General features: G+C 55.5%; 1 protein-coding gene across 8 annotated transcripts in view; it reads left to right on the top strand.

The window, feature by feature from the left end:
- The window catches only part of ABR (ABR activator of RhoGEF and GTPase), a 181,285-nt gene that overhangs the window by 147,960 nt on the left and 13,826 nt on the right, over window positions 1-19,499 (top strand). Inside the window, exon 1 of one of the 8 annotated variants that reach the window (XM_029927288.1) lies at window positions 9,234-9,672. The exons of the other annotated variants lie outside the window; for them this stretch is intronic. Coding sequence (XP_029783148.1) covers window positions 9,511-9,672 — 162 coding nt within the window. The 5' untranslated portion in view covers window positions 9,234-9,510. Of the gene's footprint in view, window positions 1-9,233; window positions 9,673-19,499 lie in introns of those variants that run through there. 8 annotated transcript variants of the gene reach the window in all.

The raw sequence follows: 19,499 nt of genomic DNA, 5'->3' as shown, positions 1-19,499 counted from the left end.
CCTCTTCCCTTCCAGAGCACAGAGCCCTGAAGTGTCTGAAGGGGAAAGGGGGTCGTTTTTATAACAGTTGTGACCTAGCCTCTTGGAAGCTGCGAGGGTTCAGAGCTATTATAAATGGCACTCGGGAGGAGGTCACGAAGGCCCCTGCCTTCAGGATTGGGACACAGCGCCCTGACTGGCAAATCAGACAATATCTAGACTCTCTTACTTTTTTGTTCAACTGTAGTAAAATATACATACCATAAAATTTATCATTTTAATGATTTTTTAGTGTCACCCAGAGGCATTAAGTACATTCACACTGTTGTGCAACTGTCGCCACCAGACCTCTCCAGAACTTTTTTTTTTCTTCCCAGAACTTTCTCATCATCCCTACTCACTATACCCATTAAACAGTAAATCTCCAGGGACGCCGGGCTGGCTCAGTCGGTACAGCTTGCAACTCTTTTTGGGTCATGAGTTCAAACTCCATGTTGAGCATAGAACTTATTTTTTAAAAAAGTAACCCCTCTGGCAACTGCCGTTACTCTACTTTTTGTCTATGATTTGTCTATTCCAGGGACCTCATGCAAGTGGAATCATAATGTCTTTGAGGTTCATCCGCACTGTAGCATGTGTCAGAATTTCCTTCTTAAACTAATTTTTTAATGTTAATTCATTTTTTTTTAGAGAGAGCATGAGCGGTAGAGGGGCAGGGAGAGAGGGAGACTGGATCTGAAGCAGGCAGCATGCTGACAGCACAGACTGATGCGGGGCTTGAATCCACAAATCGCAAGATCATGACCTGAGCCACTCAGAATTTCCTTTTTTTTTTAAGTTTATTTATTTATTTTGAGAGAAAGAGAGAAACCACAGGTCAGGGAGGGGCAGAGAGGAAGATAGAGGGAATCCCAAGAAGGGTTTACACTGTCAGTGCAGAGGCCAAAATAGGGCTCAGACCCATGAACCGTGAGATCATGACCTGAGCCAAAGTCAGACACTTAACTGACTGAGCCACCTCCCAGAATTTCCTTCTTTAAGGCTGAAGAACACTGAATGCATAGACTGCAATTTGTTTATCCACTCATTCGCCAATGGGCATTATGGTTATTTTCACCTTAGACTTTCTCCCTTTTTTTTAATTAAAAAATTTTTTATTTTAAGTAGGCTCCACACTCAAAGTGGGGCTTGAACTCACAGCCCTGAGCTCAAGAGTTGCATGCTCTACCAACTGAGCCTATGAGGCGCCCCTAGACTTTAAGTGAGAAAAAGAGCCTGGTCTTTGAGGATGGGGATTTCATGGCCACCTCCTCTCCAGACCCAAGAGTCCCCACCACCCCCAACTGCTCATTGGTCTCCCACTATTACCGGAAAGCAGGGCCCCACAAGTGGAGGACACGATGGGTCACTCTTAGCCTCTTCTGGTTACAACAGTTGCCTCTTGGCTTTCTCTCCCCCCAGGTTAGGCATCCCTGTCTCCTTGACTCCTATTTCCTCAGATCTCGTCTGCCCTTGTCTAGGTTGTGGTTTAAATGTACTGAGTGTGGAGGGAGTTAGCCGGACGCTGAGGGTCAGAAGACTGCTATCTGGGGGCTGCAGTTTCTTCATCTGTTGAATGGGGGTATTATTCCCACTCTGCCTTCGTCACCAGTTGTAAGGCTCACATGAGCCTACCTGAAGGAGCCACGCTTTCACTAGCTGCTTCATGCCTTTCTGCACACTGAGCGCCCTCTAGTGTCAGGCAGCGTGCTGTGGATATGAAGAATGAACAGGATCTCAGCATGTAGTAAAGAAAATGGGAGGATTTTGATCTGTCCGTGTCACTGGGCCTTTAGGGCCACACAGATCTGGGGTTCAGAATCCAGATTTTCTCCATTCATTAGTTGGGAGAATAGAGTAAGTTACTTTGCCTTTCTGAGCCTCAGTCTTCTCGCCCATAAAATGGGTCCTAATGAGCATTGAATGTGAAAGTCCACGAAGCCCTTGGGACAGTCCGGGCTCATCTAATAATGACAGCCCTTTGCCCAAACTGGCAGTTCCAGGTACACTATCCTGTATAGCTGGTCAAGCGGCACCCCCTCCCAAAGGCTGTCACCTGCAAGTGGCCCCCTGTGTATAGACCTTAGGCTGGCTGAGGCCACATCTGTTTTGTTATGCTGATGAAGATCAGATCCAACTTTGATAATGGACCTCAGTATATGCTGGAGATCAAGGTTAGGCCCCTTACCACCTGGCAGCCAAGATTTCCCTGCCTTGACCCTGGACTGAGCAGCTCTGGGCTCTTCCCTGTTGGTGCAGCTCTCAGCTTGGCATGGTTGGTCAGGCCCAGAGCACAAAGTAAGTGAGGAGCCGAGAACAGGGGGCCATTGTTGGCCCAGAGCTGCTTCTGGTTTCAATTACTCTGCAGAGCATGAGGAAATTCAGAGTAAGCGTGGGTCAAGAGCCTGCCAGGGCAGGAGTCAAGGCCTCCCCCACCCCACATCCCTCTCTCTGGCCCTCGAGGGGTCTGTTGTCCCTGTTTGACTGCTGGAGGGTCAGGCATGCCAGCTTTATTGCTCTGGGAGCCTTGGCTCTGGGGCAGTGGCCTGGTTGACCCAGAAACGCTTTTCGCTCTTGCCCACTCTGGTTCTTCATGGCTGGTGCCAGGAGGTGCCGGGGTCCCTCCCTGAGTGGGATGACAGAGGGACATTTACATGGGTTCTTGACACCTTCTCCCAATCGTCTTTCAGACCACACTGACCACGGCTGGGCCCCTGGACCCTCGGACTGGCCTGGTTTTACCTAGGGGTGTGGGGGCAGCTATGAGGAAGCCTTGGAGCTGGCTTTTCCCTTTCATTCCACCACCACAGCCCTCAACCCCCGGCCTGGCACCCCACAGTGCTAGGCAGCTCCCTACCCTGGGACACTGTGGTGGCCATGCTGGGGGTGGCTTTCCAGCCTCCCCTCCCCCCTGAAGGTGGAGCCATCCCCTGCACCCAGCCTCGCGCCTGATGTGCGCAAGCAGGGAAAGCATCTGCCTCTAGAGTTTGCGTTTCACATCCCTGCTGCTGGCTGTTCTCTGCTGGCCCATGCAGGGTTCTTCTCTTAGCCGCTGCCATCACCACCGGGCCAGCCCAGAGGCCCATGGGGATGGGGGAGGTTGAGTGTCAGGACTGCTCCCCTCCCTGCTTCAGACACTGCCTCCTCCCAGAGGCCTTGGGACTGGAGCCTTTGTCCTGCCCCACCCCAGCCCCTGCCCGTCTCAGAGCTGTTCATCCCCACCTGCTGTCCCATCTGAAGACCCGTCTGGATGCCTCCGTTACACTTGGAGAGCAGGCAGCATGATGGCGGAAAGCCAGGGGCAGGATCCCTCGGGAGGGCCAGCGCCCCACTACCCAGAGACCTCCCCATACTTCTACACCCTCTCTCCCCACCCCTGCTCAGCTGCCTCTGCCTCCCAGGTGTTCCTGATTTGGGGAGAGGCGGACTCTGCCCAGTGGATTCTGGAGGCAGGAAGCACTCAATAGGAAACTGGAGGCTCGAGTCTCCCTCTTGCCCTTCTGGCCCACTTGGGAATACCACCATGAGGGTGGGCTTGGTGCCCACTCCCTAGGCCCACCTCTCAGGGGTGGGCAGCAAGCAGAAAAGCTGATCCAGAGCAGACCTTGGGAATGGATTCATTCAGTGCCTGAGAATATCCAGCTTCTTAACAAACCCCAAGAGGGGTGCTCTCTTCCCAGCTCTGGGGAGCTCCCAGACTCCAGTGGAAGAGCCAGGTTTGATCTCCGCTCCACCACCTAATAGCAGGGTGGCCTCAGGTGACCTCTTAAGTGCTTCCTCTGAAACCCATGTGAATATTAAATGAGATTACGGAGCTGACTGGACCTGGCACACTGTACATTTCAGTAACCTCTGAGCTCCCTGTGGGCATGGGCTGCAACTTTATCTTCCTAGAAATCCAAAACACCGGTCTCCAGGGTGGTCTTGCTTTTGATTAAAAAAAAAAAAAACTCTGAGAAAAGGACTTAGTAGAGGAGTTGCCAGGGACATCCCTGAGTGAGGGCTGAAGTAGATATGACAGCTGTTGGGGGCACCTTACATGGGGTCTGCCAGCCTCCCTTCCCTCACTGTGAGCGCTGCAGACCAGCCACGGCCCCTCACTGGCAGCCCAGCCTTTGCCAGGGCATTGAGGGACATGCGAAGTGGTGGCGCTCAGTAGGGGTCTAGTCCCCAGGTGCAGCCTACTCTGGGACAGGAAAGGCTGGGTACAGCCTGCCCGTACCCTTAGAGGCAAGAGCTGGGCTGTACTGGCTTCAGGGCCAAGGTGACCCAGAAAGCACCAGCCTGAATGACTGGGTAAGTGTTATCCCGTTGTAAGGACTCCAAAGGGAACCCACACCAGCAACGCAGAGGCCCACGGTTTTCCCAAAGCAGAGAGAAAAGTACAGATAAGACACGAGTTTCAGAGCCAGGACTCTGACCCGGAAGTTTCCTTAAAAAGCCCCTAATCTCCCCGGCCTCCACATCTCCCCACCCTGAGGGCAAGCAGGGGCCAATGACTGTGGTTAAGAGAAACGGCAGTTCTCATGAGAACCATCTCCTGGAAGGAGGCTCAGGTTCTGCCTACATAGCTTGGGGGCTACTGGGAGGGACCAGAAGCACCCCCCACCCCTGGGCCTCAACCAGGGGCCTCTGCTTCTGTTTTTATCTGCCCCTCCCCCAACACTGCTGGGAGACCCTGGTCCCACACCTTCTGGTGAGAAGGAGCAGGCGAGATGCCAAGGGGGTCTGGCCATGAGTTGTATGTATGGGGAACGAATAGAAGGAAGTGGTAGGTGTGCTCTGCCTACTCTGTCCCTGGGTGGGCTTTGTTTTAGATGTTCCCAAAGTCTCCAGTGGGTTTTCCAGCTGTTTCCATCACCCAGTATCCCATGAGAATCACTAGAGGTTGCCAGGGGTGTCCCATCGGTATAGTTCTATAGGATAAGTACAGAAAGAGGTGAGAACACACATTAGGGATGTGGGGATACAGAGCCAGGAATCTTAAGGAGGAGTCTCCCATCCTGCTTTCTCATGGCTGCTCTGGATGTACCACCCTCCCCACCAGTGTGCACACCCTGCACGAGGTCCCCCATCCCTCTGGGCTCCAGTGCACTGTTGGCCCTGCTGGGTCTCTCAGCCCGGACTCCGGTGCCTGTCTTAGGGCAGGGACCGAGAAGACTTCCTTTCTCCAGCCCTCCAGCCTTAGCCTCCACCATGCTGTCCACCACCACCTGGCCCCCAGCTCTGCTCCCATCCTCAGTGCAATCTCAGGCTCCCCAGCTCCTGCACCCAGACTCTCTGCGTGGCCTACTGGGGCTCTCACCTGCCTTTCCTCACTCCCAGGCTGTCCACTGGGGCCCCTTTGACCTTGATCTAACTGGCTGCTCAGAAACCCCCTTTCTTGGCTTCCTGTCATTTGGCTAGAGGACAGAAATAGGAGATCAGGGGTCTAATCTGGGCTGGGGGAGAAGATTTTTCCCACTGGGAAAAATGGGGTCACTCCAGAGAAGTGGCAGTAGCATCCCAGAGTTCTGAGAAAGAACCTTCCTCCTCCCGTTCACAGGCTGGAGGATTTGCCTGGAAGCTATCCCTACCCCCCAGCTGTCACCAAGGCAGCACTGGTGGCAGTCCCTGCCTCTCCCGCCCACACATCTCAGGCTACATATATTCCCTGTTGACCTTTTTTTTCTTCAGTGATGCTGTTGCTGATCACTTTAACCTGGTTTCGCCTCATGCAGGCTTGTGCTGGGTGCCTGGTCCCAACTGCCCCAGGTATACCCCCCTCCCTAGGTGGAACTCAGGGTCCTGCACCTCCCTGAGGGTGGCCCTTCTCATTTCTGCCGCAGAGAGCCTGGAAGGGAGGAGGAGAAAGGGGAAATGAGTGAGGACAGGACAGTCTACTAGGAATGTTTTTAATTCCAAAGACAGCGACATCTGTTTGTGTGGGCCTTCCCGCCCAGGCTCTGTTTATCCAGACAGGGGGCCATTGCATGTCCTCGGAGGCAGGTTCTGCCAGGTGTGGCTGGACGAAGGGGTGGACAGAGGGAGGAGGGGATGCAGTCCTTTCCTGGGTGGTCAGGACAGCCTAAGCTTGGCCCACCCAGCAAAGATGAGGAAGGGCTCGTGGCGGGCTGGAGGGACCTGAATTCGGACAGTCGCTTTTGAGGAACTGACTGAGAACATTTGTCTTACACAAACCCCCTTGCAGCCTGCTTCTAGACCATTGATTCCAGGAAGGAGTGAGTCAGGCTTAGGGAAGAGAAGGCAAATTTGTGCTGTCCCAGAGAGAGCCCCCAGCCCACGGGGAGAAAGGGAAAGATGAACATCTCAAGGGAAGAGCCTCCCGACTCAGCTACCCATCTGCTAAGGCGCTTGTGTCGCCATGGAGACCAGTTGGCCAGCTTTCACCCAATCAGAGTTTGCTTTACCCAGACAAGTATTGAACCTGGGGTTCCTATGACAGACAAGCATAGGGCTTTGGGAACAGGATCTATACTGCCCCCCTTCTCCCACACACCCAGTTGGGGGGGAGGCACACCCTGTACCGCATTCCCCCAAACTGCACCCTGTGGCACATGACCCAGATAGAAGGAAGAGAACCTTAGAAAGCCAGCAAGGGGCCAGTTTTGAAGTTAAGCAGCTGATGGTGCCAAGCAGCTAATGGTGCCAAGCGCACCGACGTGGTCAGCGATGATAATGGCACCTTCCCAGCCAGTTACACAACCAGCAGTTGCACATTAGCTTGAAGGGATGCAGAGGGAAGCCAGGGCGGATGGCCATTTTCCACAGATCTCAAGGCTCATGCCAACCCTCCTCCTCCAAGAAGCCTTCTGTGGTTCCTCCGGCTAGAAATGTTCTCTCCTTTCCTTCAACTGTCATTGCACTTTATCTGCACTGTTCTTAAGGCCCAAGACTGGCCTTCTTGAGAGCTAGGAGGATGCTTTGGCCATCTGGGTGTGGCACATGGGAGGTGCACCCTAAATATGTGCAAGTGAATGAGTGCTCTTCTGCTTCCTGTTAAAAAGCTGTTTAAGCCCATGTCTTGCTCCTCTCTTGGATTCTCAGCCTTGTCAAGCACACACTTTCGATTCATGTCTGTGATTCCTCAGCACCCCCAACCCAGAGTCAAATACACAGCCAGGCCCTCAGTCAGCACCTCTCGAATGAAATGAATGAGTTGGAGAAATGAAGACTGCAGGAGTGAGTGACACCCCCCTGGAGGAAATGGGTGTGTGACAGCCTGGGTGAGGAACCTGTCTGGCCCCTTGTGGAACTGGAGGAAGACTCTCTTTAGAGGGGCATCTGGTGCCCTGGGAGAAGCAAATTAGGGATGGGTCAGGAAGGGAGGGCGGCTCAGGCCTCAGCTGGGCAGGGGACATATCTGTGTCCCATGCCTCTATGGGTCTCTTTCCCTCCCCCTTAGGGAGTACTGGGCAAGGTGTTGTAGGCCAGCCGTGTTTAGCTGCAGTGGCTTTGAGCAACTTTGGCTCAGGTATGAGGAGGCTCTGTGCAGCCTTGGCAGCCCTGCCCAGTCTGCACTGTGTGTAGAAGCAGGTGTGGAGTGTGGAGCCCTAGGAAAGACAGAGCTGGCCCAGCCACCCTGCAGCAACACCCAGAGCCCAGTATAGCTCCAGGACCCCACTCCTACCCACCAGGCAGAGGGAGTGGGGGACCAGATCCTGTCGTATAGGATATGACAGCAGTGCCATCCGCCAGGCTTGGTATGGCCTTGGGCAGGGTGCTCAACTTCCGGTCTCCCTTATGTCCTCAAATAGAAAATGGTGGTGCTGGTTCTTACTTACCTCATATGGTTGGGGGAGCATGAAGTGAGTTAATCCATGTGGTTTAGCATGGTGCCCATCACACAGTAAATGCTTGGTAAAGGGTGGCTTTTATTATGACCAGGTCTTGCTATCTTGCAGTGAAGCCCTACATCAGACCTTGGGATTCTTTCTCTGTCTTTCCCTCAGTCCCTCCCCTGCTCATGCTCGTTCTCTCTCAAATAAATAAATGAATAGTTTTTTAAAAAGAGGGAAAAACAAGAACCCACACTTCAGTCAGGCCAGCCGTGGTGAGCACCAGAAGCTTTGAAAGAGAACTGTCACTCCCCAGCTTGTCTCAGGCAAGAACTTTCCCTCCCTCAGCCCGAGGCCTCCAGACTCAGAAAACTGAGGCAGTCACACAGGCCTCAATGCAGTCGGAAGTCTGAAAGCCCTTTGCACGGGTCCTGGCTCATGGTTGGCATCCTGAAAATGTTGGTTTCCTTCCTGCTATGAGCCTAGCTCTGCATAATGTGACGTCCTGGGTACCTCTGGGTTTTGTGTGCCCTAAGCATCTGGGAGGCCTTCCCCTGCCCCCAAACACCAGGCTCTAACTTAATGATACACTTCTCCCTCTGGTTAGAATGTTTACCAACTCAAGGGTCAAGAACAAGTTTGTTCTCTATCTTCCAAGCCATGCGGCCCAGACAAAGTGGCTGATTGTCCCTTTGCCCAGGTGGCTCTGCCCATGGCAGCACAAACCTGTTTGGGGCTTTTCTGGGAAGGTGCTCTGGGCCTCGGTTAAAGGCACTGTGTGAGAGGCACCTCTTGCTGGGCATTTGCAACCAGGGTCATTCTTTGCTTTCGCTCCTGTCCCTAGAGAATGACGCATGGTGGCCAGTTCCTTCCAGAGCCCAGGAGGCTGCCCCACTGGGGAGCTTCTTTATTCTTTACATTCCCAAGAGGAGGTTTGTGCGTGCCAGTTCAGATGTTTGGCCCTGTCACCAAATTGGCATCCAGGGAGGTGCCTCAGGAGTTGAGAGTAGGGGAAGCAGAACTCCCGGGCAGTGCAGGACCTTTGCCTGCGACCAGGGCCCCTGTCCATGGGCAGGATGCAGCTCCTGCCCCTGCTGACCCCCTCTGGCTTCCTCCCAAGCCTCCCTCATATCCCCCAGGCCTCCAGAGAGCAGCCTGGTGGTGAAGGGGTTAACGGGAGATGGTGAGGGGAAGGGACTGGATTGTGTTTAGCTGTTTGTCAAACTTTATTTAGTACCTCAGCTGAGGGTCTGTGAGCAGGAGCCCCAGCCTGCCAAGAGTTAAAACCCAGAGGTTGGGTTTTTTGGAGGGGGAGCCTCCAGCACCTCCTTTGAGTCACTTCCTTCGGTGGGGGCGGGTCCCCGCGCTGTCTCAGGCGGGCAGTCCGTGGCGCACGCACTGGGGCACTGGGGCGTCTCTGCAGAGCCTAGCGGGGACCAGCAAGCAGAGAAGAGGGCCCGTGTCTGCTGGTGCGCTCCTCTGGGAGGCAGCCTCCGGGGAGGGGAGGAGAGAGCAGAGCCTCCCACCATGCGCTTCCCTGTCCGGCTCAAGTAACAGTCCAGGCCGGCCCGGGGGTTGGGCACTCTGCTCGCTGCCTCTGTCTTCGCTGCTGCCGCTGAGCCCCGGGGGCCAGGCTGCCTGCGCCTCGCCCCCCACCCCGGAGCTGGCACCGCAGGCCAGGTTGTAGTCTGGGCCAGGCCCTGCTGCCGCCGGCATGACCGACATTCTGCCTCAGCCCGACTGCAGCCTGAAGGCGGTCTGTGAGCCCCTGGAGCGCTGTTGCCTGGATCAGCTGGAGGAGTCGGGGAGCAAGCGGCCCCCCAACACGGGTGCCCGGCTCTGGGGCCGGGTGCGCAGCAAGCTGCTCCGCCAAAAGGTGCTAGCGGGGGGGACGGGGACCCGTGTGGGTGGGAGGGCGGGGGACTGCTGGGGCTGCTCTGTTCTCCCCCTCCCCAACCTTGGAGATTATTACAGTTCCTGCCTGATTATGGAGCCCTAGGACAGAGGCTGGGGTAGGCATGTGGGTCTCTTGTAAGTGGCCTTAATTTGATGATTAGTGCTGTTGCTACCCCCACCCCTGACCCTGGCTGCTTTCTCTGCATCTGTCCCTGTCTCAGGAAAAGGGGGGTGGTTGTCTCCTGTGGAAGAGAACAGCCTGGTTCCTTTCTGAGTCTATACAGGCAGGAATGGGAACAGTTAAGTAAGGGGCTCCTGGGTCTCAGTCCCCCCTCCGCAGGGTGCCCAGCCCCTGTGGGACCCTGTTCTGGAACCCAGTGGACACTGCTGAGGGGCACTGGCAGAAGCACGCAACACCACCAGCCATCTAAGACTTCTTTGTACGGGCTGTGGGCATGGTGCCCCACCAGGGAGGAAGGGAGCGTGGCGTGGAGGTGGTAGTGTTGCGGAGTCTGGGGGCTACAGCCTCCAGGGGCCTGCCTTGTCAGGGACCACCCACATGACTGTTGGCCCAGTGCCAGGTGGGCATCAGGCAACCCAGTCAGTGAGCCAGGGCTTTCCTGACCCAGCAGCCAGCCCAGACCAAGCTGTGACAGGGCGGACTGCCTGTCCTGCCTGCAGCCCCAGACCTTGAGGGGGATTAAAATCTGAGATAGAAGCCGACTGTCCTGCAGCTGGGCAGGCTGCCTGGGGGCTGGCTTTGGCCCCTGGTATCGGGCATCTGAGGAGGAGCCAGACCCAGCACCTAGCACACAGTAAGCACTCAGTAACCAAGGACTGAATTCACTACCTAAGCAAGATGTTGCAGGGTGCCCATCCTTCAAGGGAGGCTGTGGCTGATGGAGATTTGCAAGCCATCCTGCAGCCTGGAGGCATGGGGGAGGGGGACCCCCTGTGCAGGACCTCACCTCCAGCCAGCACGTGCCAAGAGGAAGGGATCTTGGGCCTATTGGCTCCTTGTCTAGTTTCACCCCCTGCCGGTGGGGCATACTTGACCGCTCAAAGGTGACATCAGTCTTGGAAAGTGCTGCACAGGGCAGCAACTTGAGCTGTCCTGCCTTGGCCCCTGTGTCACCTTAAGCATCTCCAGGGACCAGGTCAGCAGAGCCCCGCTGTGCTGAGGCAGCTCTCTGTGCCCGGCAGCCCGGAGCCATCCCTTCCCTGCATCCCCCTCCCCGGCCCCTGCTGAGGCCAGCAGACACCAGCCCAAAGCTCATTGTCCGTTCCCAAACCTCCAGGTTGGCAAGAAACTGCCCCAGCAGGTTCCTGGCCTGGTGCCAGCCAAACAGAGCCTTTCTGGTTACCTGTCCCTTTGGGGAGGTGCCTGGCAGGTAGGGGGCAATTTTTAAACCCCTCAAATCCCAGACTTTCTGTTCTTCCAGTGTGCATATGTGACTGGCAAAATCAAGAATCCACTTCAGGAATTCTTTAGACAGCCTCTTGGATCTGCAAGTCTGGTGGTGCCCTCGGGGCAAGGGTGGCTGGCCATCCACGTGCTGGGCTGCTGAGCCGATGGGCATCTGCAACTGCAGGGTGGCTCTGGCACTAGGGTACCCTGTGTGGCCAGGGATTCGGTCCCCTAGCTCCTGCTGTGTGACAGAGTATGTCAGTGTCACAGACACAAGGGTCTGCATAGCGGGACATTCATTCACCCTGCTGTGCCTGCCTAACTGCCCAGGCTGGTGGACGAGCAGGCCGGCCTGTGGGGCCAGGCCCTCTGCCCACGCTCCTACTTGCCCCCAGCTGCATTAACCTATCTTTTTTTCAGTGCTCTAGGCTCACTGACAGCCAGGGGCCTGGGATCAGGCAGCAGCTTAGGTGGCATGGGGGAAGGGTGCCAGGGACCGCCCATTAACTCCTCATCAACTTTGCCCTGAGGATTTGATGCTGTGGATGGCAAGACACCTGTGGCCTTCCAGTTCAGTTCCCATTTCACTCAAGATTCGGTAAAGCCTGGAGGGGGTGTATATGACTCATCTGGGGACCCCTTGCTGGGGCTAAATGATCCATTCAGTCCTAGTTAATATTAGCCTGTGGGGTCTCTGCTGGCCCCCCCACCTTGGGTGCCAGGGGACTGTATTTGGGGTTGTTCTTCTCCCCATGGAGAGTTCTGGGGCCGAAGCTTCATTCTGGCCTCTGACTTGGCAGTTGGCGTGTTGTGCAAGCGTTTAGCAGAGGAGACACGTGGCCTTCGGGTTTGTGGGTTCTGCCGGTGCTTTCAGCACTTCGCTTCATGTTTCCACTGTCCTTCCCCCTTTACTGTTTATTTTGTTTTTTTAATTTTTCGCTTCAAATCACCCTCCCAGGGACTAGGCTCAGCTCCTGCTCTTCCTCCCATAGCACCTGCTCCGGGAGCCCTAGGTTGCGCTTTGCAGGGAGAGAGGCTGAAGGAGGAGGCCCATCCCTCACCCCCTGAAGTATCTCCAAAGGGCTTAATGGGGTCACTTGTGGGAGCCAAAGAAAGGCTAGCATGTCCCCCATGAGGCAGAGGCCTCCCATTGGGCAAGGAGGGGGGATTGCCTGGAGGTGGGGACCCAGGTTGAACTTGTCAGGGCCCAGAGGATGGGGGGAGTTGAGGACAGTTCTTGATGACCTTGGCTCCGCTTAAGAGGTTGCCATGGGGGGGTTGGGGAGAATTCTCTGCCTCAAAAGAACTTTTGTCAAGAAGCCAGAGGCCAACAAGCCAAATGGAAATGTGTCTTGCTGAACCTCAGGGTATCTGTGACAAGGTTTGCTTCCCTCTACTTGTGGGGAGGGTCGGAGGCGTTGCCTGAGGAAGCACAGGATGAGAGCCCCCTCTGGGTCACTTGTCTGGGGAACCATAGGGCTCAGGAGGGTCCTTCTCTTTGCTATCTTGACTGTGATCACAGGACAGCTCTTAGCCCCTCCCAGAGTCTGTCACTGAACTTGACAGTTCTTCCTAACAGGTAGCGCAGGGTATGCAAACTGCATGTACATCCCCTGGCTCACACAGCTATCCCTTGGCTGTTCTAGGCATGGAAGGTACAAGGTTGCTGGGCTGTCAGATACAGATATATCTTGGGCTCATTAACTGTATTTCATAATCTGGCTCTGGATATCAAGAAAGATCTGGAAACCTTACGCAGTAGACATCTATCCTGCCCTGGCTGCACACATGCTGCCCTGTCCCTTGCCCCCTGCCCCGCCCCCTCTGCCATGTCCATGTCTTATTCACATGCCCGCTTGCACCCCTATAGTGATCCCTCAGCTGTAGGAAAGGGACAATAGTGCCTCTCCCTCAGGCTGGAGACCCCTGCAGCCATCCCGTTCCCCCCGCCCCGCTGGGCTTCTGTGAGAGCCAGGATTATGATCAGGCTGGCTGGAGAGTTATGAAGCGGGAATGGAGTGACCTCTCTGCATTCCCACAACCACGAAGCTTCTTACAACACTTGCTCACTGGGGCCATATGGGTGGTCTCCTGACCATCAGTGCCCCTACTTCTCCACTGAGCTGCTCCCAAGAGGGCTGTTTGATGCCACAGAGCAGGAGTCCTCAACTCTGAGAATCTGATGAAGGTTGTGAAACCCCCATCTAGACACAGAGCCACCCATTGGCACAAATTGGATGCTGTTTTATTTTATTTTTTTAATAGTTTATTTTCAAGTTGGTTTCCATTTGATTACAGATCCCAAGGTAAGAACCCCTACTCTAAGTGCACGTGGCAAGGTGCTGTTTCTTTGCACTGCGGAGGTTAGAAAGGGCACTAACTTTCTCTGGCCTCTCTGTGGTCCACGGGTGGCTTGGCCAGGCAGCCATGCTGGGCTTGGTGCCCCAGCGTTTAGATGGCCCTGGGCCAGGAAGAGCTAAGCCTGCCAACCCAGGTGGTTCGGTAAAGGCCAAAGCTGTCAGAGCCCAGTGTTGCAGGAGTATCCAGAGGCAGTGAGGCCTCAGGAGGGCAGACATTTTGGAAAGAGCCCAGAAACTTCTGCAGGAGCTAGTTTGGGGGAGTTGCCAAGCATTGGTCAAGGAGCACAAGTTGCAAAGCCCTCTGCTAGTGGCCTTGCCTGCCAGCTTCCCAAATTGCTGAGAGCTGGTCAGCAAGTACTGTCTTGGCTTCCTTTCTCCCTATCATCTCCTGCTGGGGATAGGAAGGGTATTTGTGTTCTGACCCCTCCCTAGTGCCCTAGAGGAACACCCATTCCCCCATGCCTGGAACCTGCCTTCCCAGTCCCTGGAAGGAATGAGAGTCAGTCCAGGATCCCAGTGAGCCTTAGATTATGGCCACATTGTCTTTTGTCCCCAGGGTGAGCCTAGAGAGGTGGTAAGCCACCATGGGAGCTGCCTTGGGATTCTTCTGCAGAGAGGCTGGGAGGGCCCTGTCAAACCGCAGTGATTTCCTTAGCCAGGAGCTAGAAACTTCTCTGTCCTGGGCAGTATCCCAGCCAAGGTTGGGGCGTCAGATGGGCATAGCCAGAGCAGTGACAGCCATGGCTCTGCTTCCTATCACACGCCTGAAGCTTTGTTTGTGCCCTGGGCTCATCCTTGGAAGCACCCCCCACTCAGGCTCATGCAACGTAGGATACCAGAGAGGGCACCGGGCTGGTCAGAGTCAAGAGGCCTTATTTTTCTAACTCTAAGTCTGCTGTCTTTACTGGATGTGTGCCTTTGGCCAAATCTTTTCACCTTTCTGGTTCTCTGGCATCAGTATCATAAAGGAGCTGAACAGGATGATCTCCTAGGCCCAGCTCATGTGATGATTTTGGCCACGTCTCAAGATTCCTGTTCCTAAGTCTTAAACTCTCAACACATTGGGAAAGTCTGGGTGGGAGAGGTCACAGGGCTGTCCCTGGGGCAAGGCCAGCCATTCACTGGACAAAGGAGATGAGAGGTGAAGCTTCTTGACCCCTGTCCTAAAGGGACCTTGGTGGAAAGGCATTGCTTTCTCCCCCACATCCCATTTCGTTAATTTGGTCCCTGAATATTGATGGCCGCCGTCCATGTACTGGGCACTCCAGAGATAGAAGGCAGAGAACCCCTAATCTCATGGAACTTTCTGTCTACAGAGGGAGTCAAGCAATAAATAAGATCATTTCAGGCTGGACAAGGGCTAGGAAGAAAATAAAATTGGGTAATAGATTAGAGAGTAATGAAAAAGGAGAGGCCTTGCTTGAAGAGATCATTTGGAACTAAGATTTTCTTTTTTTAATGTTTGTCTGTTTTGAGAGCGAGCACGAGTGGGAGAGGGGCAGAGACAGAATCCCAGCGCAGAGCCTGACGTAGGGCTGGATCTCACGACCTGATCGTGACCTGAACCGAAATCAAGAGTCAGAGGCTTAACCAACTGAGCCAGCCAGGTGCCCGTTGAACTAAGACTTAAATGACAAGAAGGATTCTGGAAAGATCCAAGATAGTGCATTTCAGACAGAGGAACTGGCAAGGTGAAAACCCCACGGCCGGGATGGCCATGGCATATTCAGAAGCAGACAGAGGCCGCGGGAGAGGGTAGGAGACCTCCCTAGGTGGAGCGGGCAGTGGCCAGGTTGTGTAGGACCTCATAAGGAGTTGAGCTTTTAATCTCAGCACGGTGGGAAGCCACTGGGGGATTTAAGCCTGGTTTTAGTGATGCAGACACGCTTTCAACACTTGCTGACAACCAGGTCATTCTTAGCCCTTGATGTGAGAGGTGATAACCTAAGAGGTGCTAATATTATCTACTCTGTTTTACATGAGGAAACTGGGGCTCAGAGACTGACCCAGAGTGACCTGAGCAGCTTAGTGCCAGAGCCAGCACTCAAACCCACCTCTCAGCCAGCAGGCCGCCCTGCAAGGTGGGAGTTTGGAGCCCTGTGGGGGCCCGTAGCTGGTCCTCAGTTGCCCATAGAGCCCATTGGGGTCAGGGCCAGGTGCCCTTGATGGGGGGCCTTGGTGCCCATAGTACGCAGCCTAGCACACCATTCAGAGAAATGAGCAGTTACTTTGGGGGATATCTAGTGAGTGTGGGACCCTGGGCCTGTGGGGCATGGGCAGGAGTCTACCGAGAGGCCCCTTCAGAGTGGGCACAGGAAGCGGAATCACCAGGGCCGCTCATTCTCACGGACAGGCTCTGTGCCCAGACTGCGTTCCTGGCCTGGCCAGGGAGGATGAGGTCAGCTTCAGGGTAGGGCTTTCACAGTGCTCACGGGAGCACTCTGAGTCCAGAGGGAGGCCCGTGGTGGTCCCGCAGGCCCTTGGCCTTCCCTTGGCAATTAGCATGAAACTTCCTGCTCAGGACCTCAGCCTCCCACTCCCGCCTCTGGAGATGAGGCTGGTCTCGGCTGCCTCTGTGTTGCTTTGGCCGCAACCAGTTCCTTTTCCCAAGAGCAACCCTGCCTTCATTACCCTGGTGCCCCCAAAGTGGCCCTGTGCTGAGGCAAGGCAACTTCCTGGCTGTTAGCCTGAGACCCGGTTCTTGGGTGAAGTATCCAGGCTATGTGGGGCAGGGAAGGCAGTGGTGTGCGGGCCAGCCCTGAGGCAGGCAGGGCCCCAGGGCTCCAGGAGAGATGCCCCCCACCCTGGGGGTCTCCCAAGGCAGCCCAGGGCTGGGGGCAGGCCGAGCCACTGGAATGCAGACCGCTGGGGAAGGCAGGTCACAGTGGGTGCCATGAGGCTAACCTGGCTTCAATAAAAGCCTCATTCAGAGCTGCTAAACCCGTTCCATATGTGGGCCTCTGAGAACTTCAAAGCCCAGGGGGTTGGGGAGGGGGGAGGCAAGATTCTGGTGCCTTGCAGTACAGAGTCAGCACAAGCCTGCCGTGCGACAGGCCCTGGAGAGGGTACCTGATCCCGCAGGGTGAGGGCTGGGGTGGGGCAGAGCCTCTCTGGCCTAATGGTGGGGGAGTCACCGCTGGGAAAATGGGGTGAGTTTCCTGAGCCTGACCATGGTTTCTCCAGACCCAGCTGCTGAGCTGGAAGCCAGGATATGGGCCCTGGCGTCCCCCCGCCACCCCTCCCTGTGAGCCTCTCTCAGAGCAGCCACGTTGACGGAATCCTCCAGTACCCTTTCCGAGAGGGAGGAGAGGCAGGCTTTGGCAGCTCCTGGTTCCCCCTGTTGCCAGCCCTACCATGCCTCTCACGCCTGTGGTCTGTCCCAATGACAGGCTGGCTTGGGTGTCCCAAGGGGACCCAGCCCAGAGCATGTGGACACATTTGGGGGAGGGCAAGAGAAAACCAGCCCAGTAACGCCACCGTGGCCACCGGCCTGGGAGCCATAGGAAATGTACCACCGTCAGCCAGGACACCTGGCTCCGGGCCTGGTCTCCACAGCCCAGCACTTGGCCTCTAGCCGACATCCCAGAACACAGCCAGCCATCTCTATCTTCCACTCGGCACCACCAGTATACTGGGTTTACTGCCCTTCTTGTTAAGAAGCACTTAGTTTTATTAGCCCTACAAACAAGTTTGGCTTCGAGAGAAGTCCATGCTGCCTCCCGGACAGTCCCAGGATGCCAAGCCCGAGACTCAGAAAGCCAAGGGTAGAGCAGCACTGGAGTGAAAGCTGAAGCCAGGCCCACAGGGACAGGAGTTCAGGGATCAGCAGGCTCCACGGGGCCTCCGGCCTGTGCTGTGGAATGACAGGGAGGGTGAGGTTCTGAGGAAAGGGGCTCAGAGCCAAGGGGCTGTGGCAGGGGTCAGGGGATGGCGTGGAGGCCTGGGAGCCCCTGGGGCCCCTGGTGAATACTGTCTTCATGGGTCCTCATCACCCGGTGAGCCCCTGTGTTACATCCCAAAGCAACACACTGACGCCTGCTCTATGTCCATTCGTCCCCTCCCACTGACTGTAGCTGCCGGTTCTGACTGGTTACCCCCACTGCCCGTAGACAGTGCAGTGCTGCCACAGGCTCCCCGTGAGGGCATGTGGGAAGGGGCAGTGGCAGAAATCACCAGAAGGCTTTTGAGTGAGCTGCCTGGCTGCAGGAATGTGGCACCGTGGGAAGGCCATGGCCCACCATCAGAAGGACTTGGGTTTGAACGTGGGCTGTGTCACTCACCCCGGGGAGCAGCAATGGGGACCCCAGACTCGCCGGTGCCTCTGAAACCACCAGCACTGAAAGGGAAGGAAGATGAAGAGAAGGAAGGAGATGCGCTGGGGTCACCTGCCCCACGCTGGCAAGAAGCGGGCTGGGAGAAAGGGCTTAGGCCTCTCACAGGGAACCCTTGAGGATGTTCCTGCAGGAACAAGTCACACCCGCCATCCACAGGATGCCTAGGTGAGCTCAGAGCATCCTCCCCTGCCCTCCTGGCCTCTGATCCTGTCAGTGGCCCCAGGAAGCCACTGGGGTTTCCTGTCCTAGATTCGAGGGCAGGGAAGCAGCTCCCCAGCTGCCTGCAACATTCGCTCTGAGAACGTGCATCTCCGTCTCCTTAGTGGGAATGCAGGATTCCTAGCACAGGATTTCAGTGCAGGCCACCTGGGCATTCTCTTGAGGACATCCGTCCCAAAGACCAGCCTTCCCTCCTTGGCAGAGTCTGAATGTACAAACATGACCTGACCTTTGCCTAAATGCAAGGGCAAACAGCATATAACTGAGCTGTTCCCCGGGGCTGTGTGTGGCCCACTTGTTCATGACTTTCTCCAGGACGTCCTATGGCTCATTTCTGTCTCCTACCGGGGCCCCACCTTGGGGGAGCCCCAGTGGTATGTGTATTACCTGTGGGGAGCCTGGCTCTTCACAGCCTCATCTGTATCTGTCCCTCAGGTGATTTGGCAGCCCCTAGGGACCCGCACCCCAGGGCCAGTTGGGGGCATCTCTCTGCTTGGACTGGCGGGTAAGCAGTCAGGTGTTCCTGTCCGCTCACATCCTGGAGGCCTGGCTCTTCCACCCCCAGCACTAATCTAATCAGGAAATAGCAGAGTCCACATTTCCCAGGGGTTATAAATAGCCGCAGTAGTTCAGGCAGCATCATTTCTCTGGAAAATGTGCCATGTCCCTCTCCACGCCTCATCCTCCCTTCTCTGTATTTAAGTGATGTCCTGAAAATAGACTTGGTTTCTGGAGGCTGCTGGCCTGCTGGGAGACAGAACTTCAGTGTCAGGACACCAAGGGGCTAGGCCGGCCTCCCCGGAGCATACCAGGGCCACACCTGCAAAGGGGAACCAGAATATGGTGGCGGTGGGGACTCACAGGAAGACACAAAAATGCCACCTTCCTCATACCTGGCCTCAGGCTGGAGTGTGTGAAATGACAGCAAATGGTGCCAACAGGCTGCAGAGGGACAGGGGTCTCAGTGCAGCAGGAATGCAGAGGGGACCTAAAGGCCTGGGGTTATCCAAGGAAGGCTTTCTGGAAGAAGCAGGGCTAGAACCGGGTCTTAGCATTAGGAGCTGGCTTTCCTGTGTCTCACATGCTCCCAGGAAGATGTAAGGTTGCTGCTTGGCAACTGAAGGAAAGCGATGGGGAGGGAAAGAACAGCTGAATTGTACTGGAGCAGCCCTTCCCCTCCAGCACCCAGGCCTCGCCGTGGTGCCAGACCAGGCACTGGGAGACCTGATGTCTCCTTTCGAAGCAAATCATTGAAGCAGAACATGCCCTGTTGCCGAGAGGTGCAGACACCAGGCCAGGTGCTTTACACTTTATCTTGCAGGTTAGCAGAGCAGGTAAGTCAGGTATACTTGATTTTGTACATCAGCCCTCACTTTCTAGGTGTGTGGCGCTGGGCAAGTTCCTAATTCTCTTTAAGCTTCAGTGGCCTCATCTATAAAATGGGGACACCTAAAAAAGGCTTAAACCCACAGGCTTTTTATGATTC

Source organism: Suricata suricatta, chromosome 17 (assembly GCF_006229205.1).
Source record: "Suricata suricatta isolate VVHF042 chromosome 17, meerkat_22Aug2017_6uvM2_HiC, whole genome shotgun sequence".
Taxonomy (NCBI): Eukaryota; Metazoa; Chordata; class Mammalia; order Carnivora; family Herpestidae; genus Suricata; species Suricata suricatta.
The sequence above is the reverse complement of the archived record's forward strand: the minus strand, read 5'-3'. Positions and strand labels throughout refer to the sequence as shown.